This window comes from Tinamus guttatus, unplaced genomic scaffold (assembly GCF_059628265.1).
Source record: "Tinamus guttatus ecotype Peru unplaced genomic scaffold, ASM5962826v1 Tinamus_guttatus_pri_ptg000249l, whole genome shotgun sequence".
In the NCBI taxonomy this organism is placed as follows: Eukaryota; Metazoa; Chordata; class Aves; order Tinamiformes; family Tinamidae; genus Tinamus; species Tinamus guttatus.
This window is the reverse complement of record NW_028288783.1, coordinates 2,281,623-2,300,500: the sequence shown is the minus strand read 5'-3', so window position 1 is coordinate 2,300,500 and position 18,878 is coordinate 2,281,623. Positions and strand designations below refer to the sequence as shown.

The 18,878-nt window shown below is 47.7% G+C and overlaps 2 protein-coding genes across 4 annotated transcripts in view; one reads left to right on the top strand and one right to left on the bottom strand.

The window, feature by feature from the left end:
* The first annotated feature begins 3,774 nt into the window (after positions 1-3,774).
* On the top strand, positions 3,775-7,395 carry CABYR (calcium binding tyrosine phosphorylation regulated). The gene is made up of 6 exons (XM_088526653.1): positions 3,775-3,794; positions 3,910-4,091; positions 4,177-4,230; positions 4,396-4,674; positions 6,350-6,965; positions 7,286-7,395. Exons 2-5 carry the CDS (start codon positions 3,944-3,946, stop codon positions 6,955-6,957), a joined length of 1,089 nt encoding a protein of 362 aa, XP_088382779.1. The 5' UTR covers positions 3,775-3,794; positions 3,910-3,943; the 3' UTR covers positions 6,958-6,965; positions 7,286-7,395.
* Positions 7,396-8,978: 1,583 nt separating this feature from the next.
* The window catches only part of OSBPL1A (oxysterol binding protein like 1A), a 65,973-nt gene continuing 56,073 nt past the window's right edge, over positions 8,979-18,878 (bottom strand). For all 3 annotated transcript variants that reach the window (XM_010217780.2, XM_088526663.1, XM_088526662.1), the window contains 7 exons: positions 18,317-18,424; positions 18,136-18,225; positions 17,795-17,921; positions 14,871-14,987; positions 13,971-14,094; positions 12,313-12,403; positions 8,979-9,139 (listed from right to left, as the gene is read on the bottom strand). In XM_010217780.2, the coding sequence (XP_010216082.1) occupies positions 9,037-9,139; positions 12,313-12,403; positions 13,971-14,094; positions 14,871-14,987; positions 17,795-17,921; positions 18,136-18,225; positions 18,317-18,424 (760 nt within the window). In that variant the 3' untranslated portion in view covers positions 8,979-9,036. The remainder of the gene's footprint in view (positions 9,140-12,312; positions 12,404-13,970; positions 14,095-14,870; positions 14,988-17,794; positions 17,922-18,135; positions 18,226-18,316; positions 18,425-18,878) is intronic.

The following is an 18,878-nucleotide window of genomic DNA, read 5'->3' as shown; positions in this document are numbered from 1 at the left end:
GCAGATTTATGTTTAGCTGTTTTTTAAGGCCACTGGGCAGCACTGACATGGGACCAACATTTCTGGAGGCTCTGGAACAGAAGGGACCTCTGCTGAACTCCAGCAGGAAGGAATTAGGTACTGTTACACTACCCCTAATTCCTACACCTCAAGTAACTGTGTAACAGGATGATGTTATGTTAAATTTAGAGTTCTAAAATGAAAGGCAAATGGCAATCAGCAGACTGCTACTTGCAGTTTGAGTAGATGCCGACACCATATTGTTGCTTTCTGATGTCTTGGGTGAGCTAGAAACTGCTTCAAAATCTACTTTTCTGTATTGGGGCATCTTAAAGTACTTTGTGTAAGTCAGCCTTTTAAGATGGAATTGGGAATTCTCTCCAGGAGCAAGCAAGTCCTGATCGTGGTTCATTGTGACCAAACAGTATTAAAACCCCGTAAAGCTTAAATAGTCTTTACAGAGATTCAGAAAGCCTAAGAATTTGCTGGCATTACACTGAATTATCCATATCTCTATATAAGGCCCTTGATTTATGCTGGAGCAAATTCTTGTATGAAATTGGCCACTATATAGGAGGCACTGGGGAAAAAAAAAAAAAAAGGCCAATTTTCATCACTGCATTGCAAATGTGTAGCCTGTCAGAACTTTGTAGCTGGTGCAATGGTGCGATTATTAGTAGATAGCAAAAAGAGTTTTTTTCTGATGCTTGTGTTATCAAGGTTATCTTCCCTGATGGAATTATATGTGCATCTCTTACTGTGTGGCATCCCTTGCAGCTCTGAAGTGTCTTGCTGGTGTTGCCTACATTTGCAGAGTGCTTGCAGAGATGGCCGTGTACCAGCAAAGAGAGCCAAGAAAGTCGTGCTGTGTTGGAGAACTGCGCCGGAAAGGATCCAGTCCCTCTGCTATTGCAAACCTGGAGCTGTCTTGCATGCACTGTGTCCTCTCATAGATTTTTTTCTTGCTCTGTTAAGTACTCTGTTCCTTGCCACATCTGTGTGTAGGCATTAGAAAGAATGCTCCGGTGACCTTTGGGTGTTCTCTCACATAAACAGCGCAAACAAGACATGAAAGAAGGTCAGCATGAGGCAGTCTCCCCAGAGCTGAATGATGAGTGGTTTCTGTTCTTCACCATCTTTTCCTAAGCTTGGACCGCCACAACCCTGTGCCCCAGAATAGATCACCAGTGTAGGTGGCATTACAGCTCATGTTGCCCTCATGCATCCGCTCAGAACCTCTTTGCTTGTGTAGCCAAGACTTGCGCGACCTCTTCTAGCCTCTCGGTCACACTGAGTTTATGTATAGGGGGCTTGTTACCGCTAGTTTCTTTTTTGTCAGTTGTTCCTTTTTCTGAGATGCTATTTATCTTGCGATGTGAATTTTCGAGATGGTGTTCCAGTGTACTGTTTTATCAAGTGACCTATATAACCCTGCCAAGCTGCACTGTCCTTGGTGTTTTCCAGCTGTTTGGCAGCCTGTGCTTTACCTACGTGTCCAGAAAAGCTTCCAGATGAAGAGCTCCTTTCAGTTTAATATTCAAGGGAGAGAGAGATTGTTAGACTTGATTGTAAACCTTTTAAATAACAAACACCATCTAGCACTTTAAGAGCAATGTGTTTATTGTAGTGAAAGATAATTGTACTCCTGGAATATATATTTTTCCCCGCAGGTACCACCTACAGCAGAGGTGGGAATGAGAGGGAAGGCAGAGACATGCACAAGGGCACCCTAAGTGAAAGCAGTGTTTTGCAGCCTGGTAGGAAAAGCCAGAGGCTTCCTTGCGCTAGGAAACCTCCTACTTAGGATTGAATTAAAGTTACTGAGAGGAAGAAATAGGTGTTGCTTCACCTTGTTCTCCTAGCTGTTTGGCTGGAGGTAACCAATGCGATTCGTTTACCTCTTAAATTCTCTTCAATGAGGAGTTTGTCGTATTTAATTCTCTCGATTGCTGTTGCTCATCTGCTCAGTATATCGAAAACTGATGGGGGCAGAAGCAGCATGGCTCAAGTTCTGCTGTGGGCTCCCCATCGTTGACGTGTCAGTGGTGTCTGGAGGCTGTGTTCCTGCAGGCGGGGCCAAGGGGCACCACAAGGTTGTCACCTCCTGAGGCAGCTGCTCCAAGGCTGGCAGCTTCCTCTGCTTTGGGGACCAAGTGGCGACAGGTTTTTAGTAGACGAACCCTATGGAGAGTCTGCTGATACAGTTCCCATACTGGTGTGGTGGTTTTCCTCAGGTGGCTTGCAAAAACAGCATTTGAGTTCCAGGGCAGCGAATAAATTTAGCCTTCTCTTTACTGCCTGCCCCCCTTAAGTTTCAGACAGACTTCTGATAGGGGCTGAAGCCTTTTTAAACCATTCAGGAGATTTATGCTTGTGTTCCCTTGCCTCTAATAATTTTTCCTTGTTTTATGATGTCTTTGTTTAAGTTCTTTGAAGCTTTTGCTGCACAGAACTTTGCAGACTTGAAATTTTGGAAGCTTTCAAAAAAGGCAAGTTCACAAGCTCTCTTCTGATCTGCCTGTATTCCTGGATGGTTTCAAGGCAACCATGACTGTCTTTGCATACAGGTACGTTTAATGCGTTTATTAAGTCCTATTGCTTCAATACGCTCTCCAGACAGAAATACAGACTTGCAATTGCTCTCCTATTGTAATTTTTTTTTTAAATCCTTATGTATATTCTTGTAATATAACTTCTCCTGCCGTACAAAAGCTCTTCTTCCTAATTTGGTAAGTCATAGCATAATCTTATATAACTTTATTCTTTTTATAGTGTGGTCTGTATTCATAGAATCGTTATGGTTGGAAAAGATCTTCAAGATCACTGAGTCCAGCTGTGAGTCCTTCAACACCATGCAACTGCCCAAGGCTGAAAAGCTCATTTGGGAGGTTTTCTCAACAACAAAATAATTTCCTTGGATCCTTTCCTAGAAGAACCACATCTTGGTGAGTTTTCTATCGACAGACTCTGGTAAACTCACTTTCCAGTGCTGTGAGGTTCTGTTTAACTTTACATTCCTAACAGCTTCTTCGAAGTTATGCGCTAGCGGAAGAGGTTGTAGGTGGCCTATTTTAATAGTCCTAAGAGTTGTCTTGGGATTGTCTTGGGCGGCAGGATTTCTTCTCGGGTTCTTGTACAAATACAGACCCGTGTGAATGCAGCAGCAGAAAGGTAATTAGTAGTCCAACGGCTTTCATGAACAATCTTCTGTCGTGCGCATGAGTTTTTGTGGCAGATCTTGCCCATAGGCATCTCCTGTGACTGGCCTCATGATCTTTGGAAATTGGGCAGTAGCAAACTAGACGCAAACCCAGCAGCAGCCTTGGAAATAGGACATTTTACAGTTGCTTTTTTCTGCTTGTGTTACTGTAGCATGACAGGTTTTTGTACGTATCCCCCATACTTGATGGACAGGCCCTCAGTGAGGCTGTTTAATCTGCACGTATCAGATGCTCTGAATGGTGTAAACACCTTGGCGCTGCACGGCCGGGCCGGGCCGGGTGGGTAAGCGAGGCGGATCCGCGGAGCCACCCGGGGCCACTGCCCCAAACGAACCGCGCGCGGCCGTTAGGGCCGTTAGCCGTTAGGGCTGATAGCCGCGGCCGTTAGGGCGGAGGCGGCAGGTGCGCGGCTCCCATTGGCCCACGGCCCCGCCGCGCGCGCGCATCACGCGCTCCCATTGGCCGCCGCGCAGGGCGGCGCCCCGCCCTGCCCTCTGTGACGCGCGCGCGCGGGGTATAAAAGGCGGGCGGTGGGGGCGGCGCCGCGAGGCCGCGGCAAGGGGCGAGGCGGAGGTGAGGCGGGACGGAGGGAAGGGGACGCCCCTGCCCCGGCTCCGCGCGCCCTGTCCTGCCCCGGGCTCAGCCTGGGCGCCCCGCTGACGTGTCTGTGTTGTTACTGTCATTGCAGTTGAGAAACCCTAATCTGACTTCAGTGGAGGACGATGCATTCCTCAAGGGCCAGGTTCATGGCTCCCTACGGCCTCAAGACCCTGCTGGGGGGGTTGAGCAGAGCTGCCTTCAGCGCCAACCCCAACAACATCCCTGGCTTTGCGGCGCTCTACTTCCAGGAGCTTGTCGCCTTCCGCGAAGGTCGGTGTCTCTTGGGATGGCTTTGGGGGCTGAGCGGCACCCGAGCCCTTGCCAGCCCCGGCCTCACTTGTTCTTCTGCTTTCAGGGAATCCCGATCTGGATTTAACGGAGCTGGTTGAAGAATTTCGTTTTGTTATTGGTAAGGCAGCCGTTTCCTGAAGGTGTTTTAGGGGTGCGGGCGGTGGAGGCGGGCGCGGGAAGCCTGGGCGCTGCTCGGGGCACAGGCCACCCTCTCGGGTGACGCTCGCTTGCCCTGAGCAGGCAGCGCCATTAAAACTTGCCATTGTTTGCTTGTCCCTTGCAGAAGGCTGGAATGAGAGGCTGCCTCAAAGCCTGAATGCACAAGACGCTTCAGTTCTCGGGGAGCCCAAGCAAAAGGAGAAGTGCACTGACACAGAGGAGGACCAGCTTCTTCAGAGCCCTGACACTGAATGCACCTCCAAGATGACTCAATACCCATCGACTCATGACGACGTTGTAGGAAACAAATCTCCCACCGGACCTGACGAAGCTTCATCCCCCAAGGCACCGGAACTCGCATACGTGCCCGCTGACCCTGCCCAGCTTGCTACCCAGATGCTAGGTAACGCTGATTATGTTTATTCTGTGAAGGATGTGGCAACAAGCGTGCAGACTCTGCCCGAAGTCTCTCTGAGCTCAGAGAACGTAATTGCGGTAGTAGCGGGTGCTGCTGAAGATGATGCCGCTGCCCCGGCAGCGGAGGGGGCTGCAGAGGCCGTTAGGGCACAAGCGGGCGAGCCACGGCAGCCGGCCGAGGCGGGAGAAGTAGGTCCCTCAGACAGCCAGGCTGAAGTCGCAACAAACGATGCAAACCGAGTTTCCTCAGCCCCCTTGCAGGAAGAACCATCACCACCACCTCCTGCTCCACCACCAGCGCCGCCGCCTCGCGTTCCGTTGCAGGCCCTGCCTCCCCCCAACGAAGCTGGGGTTACCTTAGCCGCTGAGGTGGTGTCCGTGCGTCGTGCGGACCAACTCGTTTGGGACGCGGAGGTTCCACCTCACCCAGAGCGCTCTCCACAGGAAACACTCATCCTCTCTCTAGGCCAAATAGCTTATCTGGTAAAGATTGAGCTGCTAGTAAATGCAGGCCAGTTCTCACGTGCTAAAATCTTAGGTCCATCTGCCGATGACGTAGTGTGTGACAGTGAGAAAACGGAACCCACAGCACAAATGGCATCTGCTGAACAAGGTAATGCCATGTCAGGTAAGAAAGTCTGGGTCTTTCTCACAGCCTCCTCATAGAGCCCTAAGGTCTTGTCAGGGGTCCTTAAATGGAAAAGTCCCCATGTTAATGCAGCAAAGGGTGGAGGTGACTTGTTAAAAACCCACCTGGGCCCACGCCGGCTGCCTGGTCCCAATGCACACGTGTTAGATCCCTCTGCCATCTGTTCCAAGGGATGTGGCTGGCTCTGAGCAGGGCTCCCAGAGCTCCTGCAGATGCGAGTGATGGGAAAGTGCCCTTGAACACACAGGGGACCTGCTCGGAGCCAGCCCCGTGCCCTGGAGCAGCTGTCAGAGATGAGGGTGTAACATGTGTGCCCTGGGGCTATGGCGAGGTGAGCGATGGGAGCCCTGGCTGTGCATCTCCCCCCCTTGAAAGGCTCTGTGTCCTGCACGACCACGGGGGCTTTTCCATTTAGACGTGGTGGTGGTTGCCTGCCTGCGCTGTCTCGTTGGGTTGGCCGTTTCTGCAGCTGGGCTGGGTGGCCAGGCATGGTGGGCAGCGAGCAGCAGGCGTTTCCTGCCACCTGCCGGGTACCTGCACTCGTCTTGTGGCTGTATCCGAGCTGTGTGAGCACCTGCCCCGAATGGCTTCCCTTTGGGGATGTCTGCCCAGCTCATTCCTTGCCCAGCTGGAAAAACGCTGCAGGGTGGAGCTCCCCCGCGAGTCTCCTTGGTAGTTCTGGGCCCACAGAAGGGAGAGTGCCACCTAAGCGCGTTGCAGGAGAGAGCTGCATGGGGCAAACTTGAGCAGCCTTGGCTCTTAAAAACAAGCCCCTCCTTTGGAGGAGTTGGACAAAAAGCACAATTTCAGAGACACCAGTCAGCTCGGGCGGTTCTCAAAGGCCAAACCTGCCCTGAAGGTGCTCGCTTTGCTGGGCTGCCAAGCTGTGCTGAATGCCCAGCTCTCCCCTGCACCGCGCTGGCACTGGTAGGTGTGGGGTAGACGTAAGGCTTAGCGCCGACTGCAATGCTCTGCTCCTGACACCAGCCCTCTTGCATTTTTATCTTTGTAGCCATGGCAGCCAGCGAAGCGGGACAGCCACCACCCCATTCTAATGTGTGGACCCTCTATTGCCTAACTGACTTGAGCCAAGGTCAAAAATCACCACCATCCCTTCCTCCTCCTCCTGGGACTGGCCTTGCTTATCCCCAACAGCAGTTCCTGCAGCCAGTGCCACTACAAGCTCCACCACCACAACTGTCCTCTCCAGCTTACGTGATGCCGGAAGAGAGCAAGAGGGGCAACGCTCCACCTTTCATTTTAGTGGGCTCCACCGTGCAGAGCTCCCAGGACTGGAATCCTGTTCCTGGCCCGGCCGTGCTGGCACAGCCGGACGCCGGCGCCAGGCGGTTCACGACAATCCCAGTGCCGGTTGCCAGGTCGGCTGAGCAGCAGGCGGCGGCAGCGCCCAAGGCCGGGGCTGGTGCCACGCAAGAGGTGGCGAGGCCGCCCACGCCGCTTTACCTCTCGGTTGCCATCCCTCTGGATGACGTTGTGTCCGCGAGGAAGGGCGCCCCTGCGGCTGATAAGGCAGCAGCCGGGCCCGCCTTTGCGGGGAGCTATGGCATTGCGGGACAGATCACGGTCACCTCGAGCTCAGTGCACCAGGCAGGGTCATGAGGAGGTAAGTTTGGGGGCTGCCTCCTGCCCTGGCAGGGTCCAGGCTCTGCATGTGCTGCACTTGACCTGGTTTCTAAAAAGGAGGTTTTAAGGCCTGGGGCTGAAGTATTTGTGATACTGAACCCCCTGCTCCATTGCACCTCGCAGCTGGTGGTGCCATCCTGCTCTAGCATCAGTCTGAGTGCAAGGTGCGAGCTCCCTTTTGCGACTCCACCTGAACCTCCCTGCACAACAGCTTCAAAGTTCAGGCTCGTCATTTAAATAACATGTTCTAAAATGTAATCATTAACATGTATTACCTGCTGACCGCACGCTCTTTCTCCAACAGGCTGAGAAGAGAGGCTGTTTGGACTTCATCAGGAGTGGAATTTACATCTTAAAAATATCAAATAACTTAAAGCAAGTGCTCAAAATTAAATGCCAGCAATCGGAACACAATCCCACAGCTGCTGTGGTGCCTTGGGTTTCCTGGGAGGGTGCTAGGAGCAGGTCCCTGCTGCAGCTGTCCCGCTGCCCGGCACTACCCTCGCATGTCACATCCTGCTGCACGATTAAGAGGCCACCCAGCCACTCGCAGCCAAATTAGTGTAGTAGAAGGAGAGGCAGTCTCTGCTGCTGGGTTATGCTCTAGGGAGGAGCCCAAGCTTGGGAAGCAGGGAGAGAGTCACGTTTCAAATGGGGGGAGGGAAGTACTGGGACATGTGATTAGACCTGTCAGGGAGGACACTTTTGAGGCTATGCTTCATGGAAGGGGTTAGGACAGTAATCTTCTGACTTAAGGGATTTCAGAATGATACTATGATCGCTTAAAGAGGCCAGGGCTCAGGTAACTCCAGCAAAGCAGGGGATAAAGAGAGGAAGTAGCTCCTTGCCTTATCACTAGCTTCACCCCTCTATGGTCAAGGTGCTGTCCTGGGGCATGTGAGAAAGGCACCATTTGCCTCTCACCTTCCCAGGCAACAGCCAGTTCCCGCATGGGGAGCAGGAGGGCCCTGAGTGCAAGTAGAGCTGTAAAACGTTGCTGCAGCTGCTTTGGGGGTCAGCACCACCCAACAACCACTTTACACTCCATGCAAGAAGTTTTGAAGCCTTTATTTAATAGCAATTAAATTACTCAATTAACACTAACCTCCAGACAGCAGTTAAAATATCATACAAGGAGCAGCTGGCCCTCGAGAAGCTCTGTACACAGCTCTGTATAAACCCCCTCCCGCACGGAGTGTAGCCTGGAAGGGGGCAGAGCAGCCGAGCCCGGGCAGGAGGCCGGGGGGAGCAGCCTGGCTCCGGGAGCTGCTCCGGGCGTCCTGCCCCGGCTCCGCTCATCCCGCGCTTCGCAGCCGTGCTGGGCACCGGGGCTGCTAGTGCTACACAGATTCCTTAAACCTGTGGCTTGTAGTGTGCAGTTCCTATCACGCAGGTGGGTATTCACATGGCTCTTAATTCCAGACAGCCATTAGGCTGGTAACAAAACAGGAGAGCGAAACTTAGAACGCACTGCACAAAACATGGAATCAACCTCCAAGTCAAGTCACCAGCTCCAACAACTGCGCACATGGTCCAGAGATGGGAACTTCTGGAATCCCTCTGAGTGGAGCTCAGGTAGTTGCTTTAATAAAAGTCACTTTATGAAAACTTACATCTTTACAAAAGTGACGCACCTTTCTGCTTTAAGCACAGAATATTCCCATTGCTGTGTGTGCTTCCAAACATACATTCCGTATCACAATAAATAAAACCAGTTTCACTTGTGCCAGTGTTACCTACGAAAGAAAGTATTCACAGAACAGCTCCAGGTGCTCTATTCCGCATACACCACAACCTAATATAGGTGTATTCAGCAAACAGGGCAGCACTATACTGTGGCCACGTATCAGTTTTGTCCATGCAGGACCCACCATCAGCCAGAAATAGGTTCCCCTCCGTAAGGGACTGCAGTTCATGGACCACCAGCTGTACTGGGGAGATGCTTTCGAGTCTGTTGGATAACTTGTCATTTGTTTCAGGAGATAAGTAAAACAAGGGAAAACATTAAAATAGATTAAGACTTATGTTTATCAGCCACAGGTTCCTTATTGCATTTTAATAAATATCAGGCAAGTTAAAGTAGTTTCTGTCCCAGTAGTTGCCAGAATAAAGCCAGTCCTGTGTACCCGTGTAGGGATTGGGGCCTTGATGGAACCATCTGTTGGAAAAGGAAAAAAACAGCAGGTGAGTGAAGCGCCTACCCCACACTTCATAGAAGTTCAGAACTGCTTTGCTCCAACTTCACTGGTTACTGCTCTAACTATCAAGCTTGTGGGCAAGCCTCTCTTTAAACGTGTAAGGGAATTGACAGCCACACTCAGTGGTTAAAATCTCCCCTTCCTCCACATGCCTGAATGGCTCCTAGGGAAGTTCTTGCCAGTGAAGCAGTCGGGACTGTCACACAGATGCCGGCTGCAGTTCTACTTCAAAGCAGTTGTGAACAGCACCGCAGCATGCACCAGCAGCCACCCTTTTTGCAAGGCACGCCAACACCACACGCACTGCAGTCCTGCACACAGCACAACATCATTTCCCCAGGGCCTCCCCTGGCCTTGCAAAACCTCACTTGGCAAAGCAGAGCCCGCACATCACTCAGCTCAGGGTAGGTGCAGTGTCACCCACAGGCTCCAGCTTCCTCCTCACCACAACCCAACTGCGTTTTATTCTGCTGTCACACGGTGGGGCTATTTTAATGTCCCAAGGCTGCAGGGGGCAGAAATCCCGGGCTCTACCACAGCTTTCTTCCCTTCCCTGGCCCTTCTGCGTGAGCCGGAGGCACCGTGTGTGCGCGCCCACCACACACGGCCCCTCAACCCAGCTCTCCTTCTGCACCCGGCTACTTCTGCCTCACAACGCAGCATTTTGCACTGCCCTGACCCTCGGCAGTGCTTCAACTGCCCACCGTGCCATGGACCAGGCCCATTCGTGGAGCTTCTGCGGTCAGTTTGCTCTGCAGGCTCCTCTGAGGCCCTCACTGGCCACCGGAGCCGTTGCTGCTTCCGAGGCCGCGCTGCAGCCAGCCTGCTTGCTGGAGTCACCCTTAGGCTGGGCTGCACATTTCAACCTAACACCCTGCCCACCAGGAAAAGGTTCCAGAACAGAAATTATAGCAAATGAGGACCAAATATGACCTGCTATCTTTAAAAAACAAAACCATAAAGAGCACGTCTTGTTTGGTTCAGATCTGACATGCCCCTCACGCGATGCCTCCTACTACGTTCACTGTTAGACACCCCTCACCAGCCAGGCCTGGCGCGGGCGGGAGGCGCTCACCCTCGCGCAGCCGGCGGCTCCCAGCTGCCGCGGCCCCAGCGCCCGCGCCGGGCGCCTTCTGCCTGGCCCCAGGGAAGCGGCTTCGCCTGCCGCCCTGCGGGCGCTCTCAGCACTGCTGCTCCGGGGCCGGCTGCCCTCCTGCCGCGACGCGCCTGCCTCCGGGCAAAGGCAAAGCTGCCAGAGGAGCGGAGAGACGCGGGCAGAGCCAGAGGGAGCGCGTAAGCACCGGGGCCAGCCAGGGGCAGGAGGAGAGCAGGTACTCGGCGCTCGAACTAGTGCTCAGCCTCTCTGCAACTCGCCCAGTGCACAGCGCGAACCACTCCAGAAACACCATGATCCCACCTCTAGAGCCTAAAAATGTAGGCATCAAAATAATAATAAAAAAAAAAACATACCAGGCCTTTAAGAGGTCTGTACCTTGTAAGGGAGAAACTCCACTAGAGAGAGCAAGGCATGCGCTTTTCTGCGGCAAGGAAATCTAACAGTTTACAGAGCTTGTATCACACAGCCCATGAAGAACTTGGGTGAAGAGTGTCCCCTCAAAGTTTGATTATTTTTCCAAGCACAAGTCTTCATGTTTACATGGAAAGTAACTGTTCCTGCATCCTCTACCGCATCCTTCAGGAGCGGTCATGCTTAGCTTCCCTGCCAAGGAGATCAGATACAGGGGAGTTGCTATCACAGCTTTAGGAAGACACTGGAAAACAAGGAGTTTTTAATGGATACTGGTACGTGGTAGGCAGGCCAGGAGTTTTTGAACAGACTATTTATGCAGCAACTGCAAAATTACTAATAACTGAAGAACCTCCTGGGTGGCGGTGGCTCTAATGACAGCCCCCATAGCCACTGCTCCTAGGTGCCCTCTGGAGGTCCCAGCACTTCGCTCCATCACAGCACCCAGGTGCTTTCTGCTAGACTTTAGGTACCTCAGGCACATGGAAGGACATTCTCTGACCACCCCTTGCTTTGGAACTACGTGGCGAGAACTAGGAACAAGCATATAAGCCTCTGAAATCAGGAGGAAGGGGAAAGGCTGATCAGTAACTTTACGCGTTGACTCAAAATTATCTAAAAAGTGTTATTTTGCACTAGGCTCAGGGCAAACAAACCCAAACAGTTCAGGAGAGCAAGCACAGGGAAAGACACAAAGTCAGACACATCCAAACCTGGGACTCTGAGTTGGTGGGTGACTTCATTTGAAAAAAAAAAAAAAAAAAAAAAAAAAAAAAAAAAGGAGTGATTTATAGTTACAAATAGGCATCATGAAGACATTTAACCAGTGTTTGGGTCTATTAATAACAAGTTAACAGAGAAGACAAAGTTGCTGTGAACCAAGCTACCAATTTGTTGTTAGGCATTTAGTGCTCAAACTAGATTAGTTTTGTAATGTTTTACTGAGTTTCTGTTTTACTTTTTTGTGTTTAAGTGTCCCCAACTTTCTTCCCTCATCTTTCAAACAAAAGTTCTGGCAAAACTCTTGTAAGGTAATTTTTCCCTTAGCATTTTTTAATTTTGTAGTTGGTTCCTCCTCTGAGGGAAAGGAGGAAATTGCTTGGCTATCTGGGCAATGAAGCCATTTCACCAACTTTGAAAATAACTGGTGTAGGAGGAACACAGTATTACCAGGACATACATACTCTGACCTGGGAAGTCATGGGCAACAAGCTATCAATTTCCTGGGAGGAATCGTTTCCTTCTCCACTTGGCCAGGTGTACAAATTTAGGTCAATTATAAATTAATCACCAGCAACAAGATTCCTCGCAGGGAGTTATCAGTGGCAATATCTTTTTCTGGATGGAACTGAGAGGTGCTCAGCAGAGACAACGCAACTCAGGCACGAACACGGTGGTGCCAACAGCGCGAGGGAAGGAACCGACAGACCCAGCCTGACACTTCCCTCTGGAAGCTCTACAGCCTGTGCTCACCGGGGCTGCAAACACAGTGGCAGCACCAGGTTTTCATGCTGACACGACAGTGCATGCCCCTTGGGTGGACTGACAGCCTGAGTGTTCACTATCTTCTCATAACTACCTATACCTACAGGCAGACACACTAACCTTGTCTTCCAGTCTTCTTCCGACTTGGAACGATTTTTGCGAGCAGTCCTCTGTTTTTCTTCTAGCCTCTTCTTTTCTTCGCTAGCTAGATCTTAAAGGGATTAAAAAAAAAAAAAAAAGGCCTTAAGTGTCATATAGAACAGCGACATCTGCTTCATCTGACCCATCAAATAGACAAGGGAAGCAGTAAAAGTTGCTCATGTAAAGTGCTTCCTACGTAAACCCAAAGCACTTCTATTTTAGTCTAAAAGCCAGGCCAGCTGCAGCATGACGAGAGTCAAGGAAATATTGCTCTACCTCCTCAATGTGTTTAGCTGTGGCCTCAGGATACTGAAAATTTCTTGAAAGCACCTGTGAGCTGGGGGATATGGCACATCTAGGATTTATTTCAACACGGAAACTGGTTAAGACATGATGCTGGATTCAATTCAGGAGTCAGGCCACTAACTTCTTTTTATGTCTTCAGCTAAGATCTCACTAGCGACTAGTCAAGACTAGATCAACAGAGATTTGGAATATTCTTTTCCAAATGATAAAGAGTTGCTCTCTTTTCCAAATGATAAAGACTTGTCTCTGATAAAGACATCTCTGCATTTTTCGTTTGCTTGTTAAGTCACTAAGAGATAATGGGTCATTGTAACATGTGGAATAGCCACTTCTATCTGTAGCAGAAAGGACAGTCATTCTTCAGATATTCTGGAGGAAAATAAAATCAGACCATGAAGCAAGTTAGATTAAGATGATAATCTTATGAAAGATGATAATCTTTCATACTTGAATCCTGAATCATGAACAGCTTGGAAAAAAGCAGTTGGGAGAATCATTTTTGGCAGCTTCTCAGCTGTTCCCAATTATCCTACCAGCTGCTGACACACCACATATGCACCAGCGTATCTGCTAAACAGTCTTTATGCTGCTGCTACAGTTAAGGAATATAGTCTGTTGCTAAAGGCATAGTTAATTCACTCTTCACTTCAAGCAATCACTGAGAATGCTATGAACCAAGTATGTCCACCCCATTTGCCACAAAACAGTCCTACCTACAGATACACTGGTTGGGGGAATTACTAATCTGCTTTATTTTATTTTGCCAAAAATAAGTCGATATCAGCTTCTGGAAAAAAAATTTAAAAAGTCTCACAATGCTTTTTTAATTCACTTATTCTAGGACCAGCTTCTATTCAGCTTCCAGTGAAGAATAATTTTGCATCAAGCATCTTTTGTCACTGCAGTTCCACTTAGTTTTCACTGTAATACTCAGAACTAGAATATCAAAATACTTCTGCTTTGGCTGGTGGAAAGAGAAAAAAGCAGCAGCTCACAAATACTTGCAGTGGTCAGAGCCTGTCTCCTTAGACAAGCTTCCAATTACAGGGCTTGATTATGGAGCATAACAAAGGGCCTAAAAGCAAGTTAAAAAGCACATCACTGAGATGTTTTTAAGATTCCTGCATATATGGAGAACATAAGCAGGCAGGTACCAGAACTTTCACTCTAAGCAAACCATAACCCATGAAGTTTGAGTTTAGGTTATTAATCTGCATAAAAACACATTTTTATGGTTGCTACTTACTCTAACATTCAACCAGCAATTTGAGAGTGGATTTTTTTTCCATTTTTCCAATCCCTCAACTTAGAAAGACCTTTGCAATAACTACCTATTTCGCCATTCTCCATGGCTCTGATATCTGGTCGTAGCCGACAGTCAGTTTTGGGAATGACACTCTCCATTTCTTTGTCCAACTCATTCAAAGCCATAGCAAAGCTAGTAAAGTTGTACATCTGCAAGAGACCAAGGTAAAGCGTGACTTTATAACAAAGTCTTTAGCTGCTAGTTTTAATACACAACAAAGCAAATTCTAAAAATAAACACCCAGGTGCTTTTATGGTTATTATTTTTCATCATTTAAGATGGGAATACTAAAGTTGCAGGCAAAACTGCAGTGTTGGGCACAGTGTTGGTGCTCCTTGGTGCTTCTGTTTAATCAGGAGAGCATCCAGTACCCACTGCACTATTTCTATCTTCTTTTTTCCAGCCCTTTTTTCCCCCATAATCTCTACTGAGGCATTTCTCCCTTGAAGAACCTGCTGAAGGACCTTTTCTTGTTCCAGTTCCAGGTCTTTCTGGCTCCAAATGCCCTCTTGCCCTCTGTCTCTCCAGCTCCAGGGCCCCTCAGGGACCAGCTCATGCTATGCATATTTTGTAGGTTCTGCAAGGGCACACATCTCCCAGGAAGTGTCTGCCTTCTAATAAAGCCTTTCAGAAGAGGTTTGTCACACACAGTAAGTGCTTCAGCTGGGGGAAGAGGGAGAGGAGAAGAGGCAGGGAAATCTCCTGTGCCACTAGCTATGTGAAACATTCAATTTTGCAGAGAAATTCAGTTAATTAGAAAGAGTCAATCCTTTCCTCCTAGTCCACCTCACCTAGTTACAACAGTAGTGGGAAAGTTTGTTACAGTAAACAGGTAAATCCAGACTTGCCAGTGAAAAGGAAGACAAATGGATTTAGTTTGAGTTGAACAGGCAAACTGACAGAATAAGCAGAAATAATAGCTGACCTGGGTGGAATTTGGAGGTCTTGGATTTATCCTCCATAGCAAAATACTTCCAGGAATAACATATACACTCTCAGAATCTGGCAATGGCATCTCGTCTGGCTCCTCCGTATTGCCCACCTAAAAGCAGCACACAGAAAATGGAAGGAGTTATCTGGAGTCATAAGTCATTTGAATCTATCTACTGCAATGCTGAGACTTCGGTAAAACTATTTCTATGACCAAAGTAAATTATTTCAGTAACACAGGAACTTTTCTAGGTGCTCATCAAGGAACATTAGAATAGAATACATAGGCCCCAACTCCCTACCAAGGGAAGTCCACCAGTTTCTTGTATTAGTGTCTTTGTAGATAAAGCCTGGACATTCAAGATGGACACAGTGTAGATGTGGCTGAAACTAGTTCTAAACCATTATGCATTTAACAAACTCCTTTGTTTGGAGCAGCTGAGGCCCAGCTGATGTTCATTCAGCCACAACGGAGAATGTCACAGCACTGACCTAAGGCCAGCCAGGCAATGAGAGACCCATCTCCCAAGAAAATCCAGCATCACCATCACTGCTAAAAAGGCTGCACATTTCAGAGACTATAGGAGAGTAGAGCTGAATTAAGGACAACTAATGAACCCAACTGCTTTAAATACTCTTACTACGTGCCAAGAACTTTAATCCTGCTGCTAATAAGCTCTGCTCTCTGATGGCTGTGCCATATAATATAGACTGATGTCTCTGTGCAAGCAGTCCAGTCCCCAGAACCGAACTCGGCTGTTTTCTGAGATGATTCATGTGTTTTTGGCTCCTAGAAAATTAGGAAGAATTAAAGAGTTCTGCCTCACTGTGGAGCTCTTGGGTATGGTTGTTTTAACAGCAAACCAGCTGCAAAGGAACCAGAACAACATACTGAGCAGGTTCAGTCCCTCAGATGTTAAGAAGCTAAACAAGGTTTTTAGGTAACTAACAGCTGAGCTGTCCTGCTAACCTGGCTCTTTAACCTTCAAAGGATACTGATCCCTAACCTTCACTGGACTCTTTTAAGAAACCAGGATCTGAGGCAAAGCACAGATCAGAAAGATATCTTTATATGAAAACAAAGACTCTTCAATACCAGTGTGACAAACTCAAGACAAAGTTTTACAAAAGACTGCACTACAAACTGTAGTTTTTTGCCTTGTCTGATACAAGATGTCACAAGAATGACAAAGAGCCCAGAACAGGACTTTAATGTGCACTTGCCTCATGCTGCATAACTTATGCTCACCAAGTCCCTCCAATTCTAAGGAGAGGTTTTGCAACTGCTCACAGCTGTCTTGCATTATGCTCCTCTCTATATTTGCACTGCAAATTTGTCAGAAAATGCTTCATCTTCAGACAAAAAATGGCTCTAGTTCCATCAGAAATGAATCATCCTGGAATAGCCCTAAGCCTAGTGTAACTCTGTCATCATGTTGGTAAAGTATCTACCTTTGATTATATGAAGGTTTGTTTAGCATCTTGCAAGACTCTATATTCAAAATTTAATTCCTAGGAAAGGTAACGTGATTTTGGAGAAGAGACAAAAGGAGTCACATCCAAGAAGGTCCCCTACAAGGAGACAGAAGGGAGCCCACATTAGCAGCAACAAAGCAAGAAGGAAGAGTGGAAAACAAGTAAAGAATAATCTGAAAATTCTAATTAGGAGCAACTTGAAAGGCCACATACTTTCACGCCTGCAGGACTGCTTCATTACCACGAAGGGAGAAAGCATGTCCAGACTTCACACTGAAGACTTGGTCACTTCGTTCAACATCATAAGCAGTAACACAGAAGTGCAGAAACCATAAGCAATACCAGCTCCTCAAACACAAGGGGGCAGCAGGGATATACGTTCAACAGAGAAAGACTGGCTGACCTACAGTGCACATGACAAAGCTTTGAGCCTTCTACACAGAAATGCCTCTGTTAAATGAGTAGAAAAAGTGTGCTTTTCCACATTCAGGGCAACGTGCAACTTGAGCTTTATGAAATAGGGTGCTTTATTCTGCACTGAAAAGCAAGGGTGGATGTGAGCTTTGTCAGAGAAAGTCAAGCAATAGCTCAAGCATAACAAAGCCACAGCCTGTTTTTTCTTTGCTCCTTTTCCCTGGAGCTCACAGGGCAGACCTCAAAGAGAAGCAAAACTCTCTAGTGCTTTAGCACTCTAATGATGGAAAGCACTAGAGCAATCTCAGGTACAGCAAGAATCTGGATCTGCACTGGAACAACTGCTTTCAGAGTTTCTTTCTTTCTTTTCTTTTTAATGTTAAAAGCTATCAATACTTAAACAAAAGAAAATCTGGTGGTGGTGACCAAAGGAGGACAATAACTCTTTTAAGCTACACCAGGAGTGGTTGTTCTTCAACACTAGGCTGTTATGTTGTTACCACCACTGTTGATCTTAGACAGCAGAAACCTGGAATGATCAATAATTTTTTCATCAGGAAAAAATACGAAAAGGCAGCATTTTGACGGCTATACCAATGTAATAGAGAAATACAAAATTTCTTATAAAACCTGGAGAATAGGATCTTTCATCAAGATATGAAATGATGTAGGAGTCCAAATCCTTCTACTGGAATATAAATATTATCAAACATAATCAGGACGATGGTCTAATTAATACATGTGTTATTTCCTCCACGTGAGGAACGAAGAGGCAACAATTCTGCAGGAGACAGGTGAGTAAACGCCAGCCAGTGGTTAGACGGGGCCAAGTCTTGGAAGTTCGAATACAAATCCTTGAAAGAGCCAGCATTTTACCCCTTACTACTAGTACTCACACAATCCATTTTTGATTTCTACCAGGCAAGAGAGAATAAGCGAAGAGGTAAGCTCTAATACACTTAAGTGCTGTTAAAATATTTAGTTGTCCTATTATGCTTTTGAGACACCATCTCTTTACATGATTAATACCTGCTTACTGCTTCTCTTCTCTTCTGCATTTTTCTTGTCATTTTTTTTGTAAGCCTCAAAAGTAGCTGGGTCAACACTGTATAAGCACTCAGTCCACTTCCCATACAGCGCACAGAGTTTCTTTTTGCTGTCAAAAAAGAGAAAGAGCTTAAGCAGATTTATTTCAGCATTTCAAACACATTATTTGAGAATAACTCGCCAGCTACATTATTGGTGTTATGCAAGTTACAATCTTCCAGTTTTAGGTTCATGTTTTTGATGCACTGTTAACAGCATTCAGTTCTCCAGTTCCCATTAGAAATTGAGCACAGTAACTTGTTTCTTTTAGGAATGGATCTTACCTTTTGTCCTGAATGTAGCCTTCAACTTTGTGCAACTCCTTCCCAAACAGGCCACAGGGCTTGAAGCTTAAAACACATTTCTCACCAGTTCTAAAGGCAGTAAAAGAAGGCACTAATTATTTCCAAATGCTTTTTGTTTTTAAATTCCCAGAAAGTGAATGCACTCACATTCTTAACTTACTTGTGGTTAGTTATTTCCACATTTCCATACTGCTCAATCCAAAGTTTGCCCACAATAATGTTATGCACACAGCACGTAGGATTTGTCCATGTGTAGGCTTCATTGTGTCTGGAAGGAGAGAGAAAGCACAAAATACTCCATCTTTGTACTGAATGGCACTGCTGCAACAAGCTGTCTTCTATAAAGGGCACCAAGCCTTGAAAGGGACATGGCAATAAGCCAGGAAAACTCAAGGAGTTTTATTAACCATGCCTGGTGAGCAAAGGATACTGCTACTGATTTTATCAATTCCTTAAAACAGCAGCCTCAGTGCTGCCAGTCCTGCTGGCACTGAATCACACAAGGAAAGTCAGCACCCAAGTGTGCTGGTCATGGTAAGACTGGATGTCCAGGCAACTGCAGAACAGAGAGTCACATGCACCAAATATTGCTATGATGCCAGTTTGTACAGCTTAGTAAACAGAAAATTTACTGGAACGAAGTTTATTAGGCTAAATGATGGCACTTCCCATCTTCTCATCTCCTCCCTGCAAAGTGATCTCCCATCAAGCATCAGGATGTG

Bases quoted from the DNA above. Each gene is read 5' to 3' on its own strand.
- CABYR (XM_088526653.1), top strand. From the start codon at position 3,944: ATGCATTCCTCAAGGGCCAGGTTCATGGCTCCCTACGGCCTCAAGACC. The intron at 4,092-4,176 runs GTCGGTGTCTCT...TTCTGCTTTCAG, and splicing joins GCTTGTCGCCTTCCGCGAAG to GGAATCCCGATCTGGATTTA. The intron at 4,231-4,395 runs GTAAGGCAGCCG...TGTCCCTTGCAG, and splicing joins AGAATTTCGTTTTGTTATTG to AAGGCTGGAATGAGAGGCTG.